The sequence below is a fragment of the Miscanthus floridulus genome, chromosome 4 (genome assembly GCF_019320115.1).
Source record: "Miscanthus floridulus cultivar M001 chromosome 4, ASM1932011v1, whole genome shotgun sequence".
Classification (NCBI taxonomy): domain Eukaryota; kingdom Viridiplantae; phylum Streptophyta; class Magnoliopsida; order Poales; family Poaceae; genus Miscanthus; species Miscanthus floridulus.
In genome coordinates, this window is record NC_089583.1 from 86,747,799 (window position 1) to 86,749,202 (window position 1,404).

Consider the following 1,404-nt stretch of genomic DNA (forward strand, 5'->3'; position numbering starts at 1 on the left):
ATGGGGCCGGTCGGGGGCAGCAGCAGGAGATGGATCGAGAGCCGGGTCGACCGCCGGTGTCTTCCGTTCCACGAGCGCCTGAGATGGGCCGAGCCCGTGGCCCTGTTCGTTTGTTCGCTGGTTAGTTGTGTCAATCACATGCCACCATTTCTTCTCGATGGATCCGGGCCTGTTCGCTCAAACTTACCGATCAGCTTATCAGTTATAATTTATAGTATTTTTTCATAATAAAACAGTTTCAGACGATTTATCAGTCGGCTTTAATATCAGCCGAACAGCCCAGAGTCGACAAGGACTGACAGAAAAACCTAGTAGGTTATGTACTGTATGGGCAAGCATACCGAATTTTTTATATTTTAGCCTTTTTTTTAAAAGTTTCTCACAAAGAGATTCCTAGCGGAAAGAATTCAAAAAATGGACCCTTAGCGCGGCGCCATTGATGCTGGCGCCGAGCTAACACGTCTCGGCGCCAGCGTCTCTGGCGCCAAGCTCCTGGGCATGGTAGATGACATAGCAGTGAGCTCAGCGTCGTAGATCTTGGCGCCGAGCTCGGCACCAGAGTGACTGGCACCGAGCCTTTAATACCTATGGGCCCCGCGCCTCTCTTCCTCTCTTCTCCTCCCTCTCTCGTCCTAGCAGAGCCGAGCTCCGCCGCCGCCGCCGCTCGCGCCCTTGCCTCCACCGGCCACCCTCGCCCGCGCCGCGCCACCACGCCTGCTCGCGCGCCCCGAGCCCCGCGGCCGCCCCTCCTCCACCCCGAGCCGCGCCGTAGCGAACGGCCCGCCCCCCGCGGCCGCGCCGCCCCCTGCGCCGTGCCGTTGCCCGCGGCTAGCCGCCCGCGCCGCGGCCAGCGGCCCTCCTCTTGCCCTCACCGCCATGCTCACCTTAGCCTCGCCTTGGCCTCCACCGCCGGCCTCGGCCGTGGCCCGCCTTGCCGCCCTCCACCGCTGGCCTCGCCCCGCCTTGTCGCCCTCCACCGCCGCCCTCGGTCGCGACCGCCGTGCCTCCCGCGCCCGTCGAGCTGGACTCGCCGCGCGGAGCCCCGGGCATCCTGCTCCCGCCGACCCCGCCCCCCACGGCCGCGCCGCCCCCCGCGGTCGCGCCGTTGCCCGCGGCTGGCCGCCCGCGCCGTGGCCAGCGGCCCTCCTCTGCCCTCACCGCCGTGCTCACCTTAGCCTCGCGTTGGCCTCCACCGCCGGCCTCGCCCCGCCTTGTCGCCCTCCACCGCCGCCCTCGGTCGCGACCGCGGTGCCTCCCGCACCCGTCGAGCCGGACTCGACGCGCGGAGCCCCGGGCATCCTGCTCCCGCCGACCCCGCCCCCCGCGCCGCGCCGTTGCCCGTGGCTGGCCGCCCACGCCGTGGCCAGTGGCCCTCCTCTGCCCTCACCGCCGTGCTCACCTTAG

General features: G+C 67.8%; 1 protein-coding gene across 1 annotated transcript; it reads left to right on the forward strand.

The window, feature by feature from the left end:
- On the forward strand, positions 1 to 1,404 carry LOC136548754 (uncharacterized). The gene is made up of 2 exons (XM_066540168.1): positions 1 to 120; positions 640 to 1,404. The coding sequence occupies exons 1-2, from the start codon at positions 1 to 3 to the stop codon at positions 1,402 to 1,404; spliced, it is 885 nt and encodes a 294-aa protein (XP_066396265.1).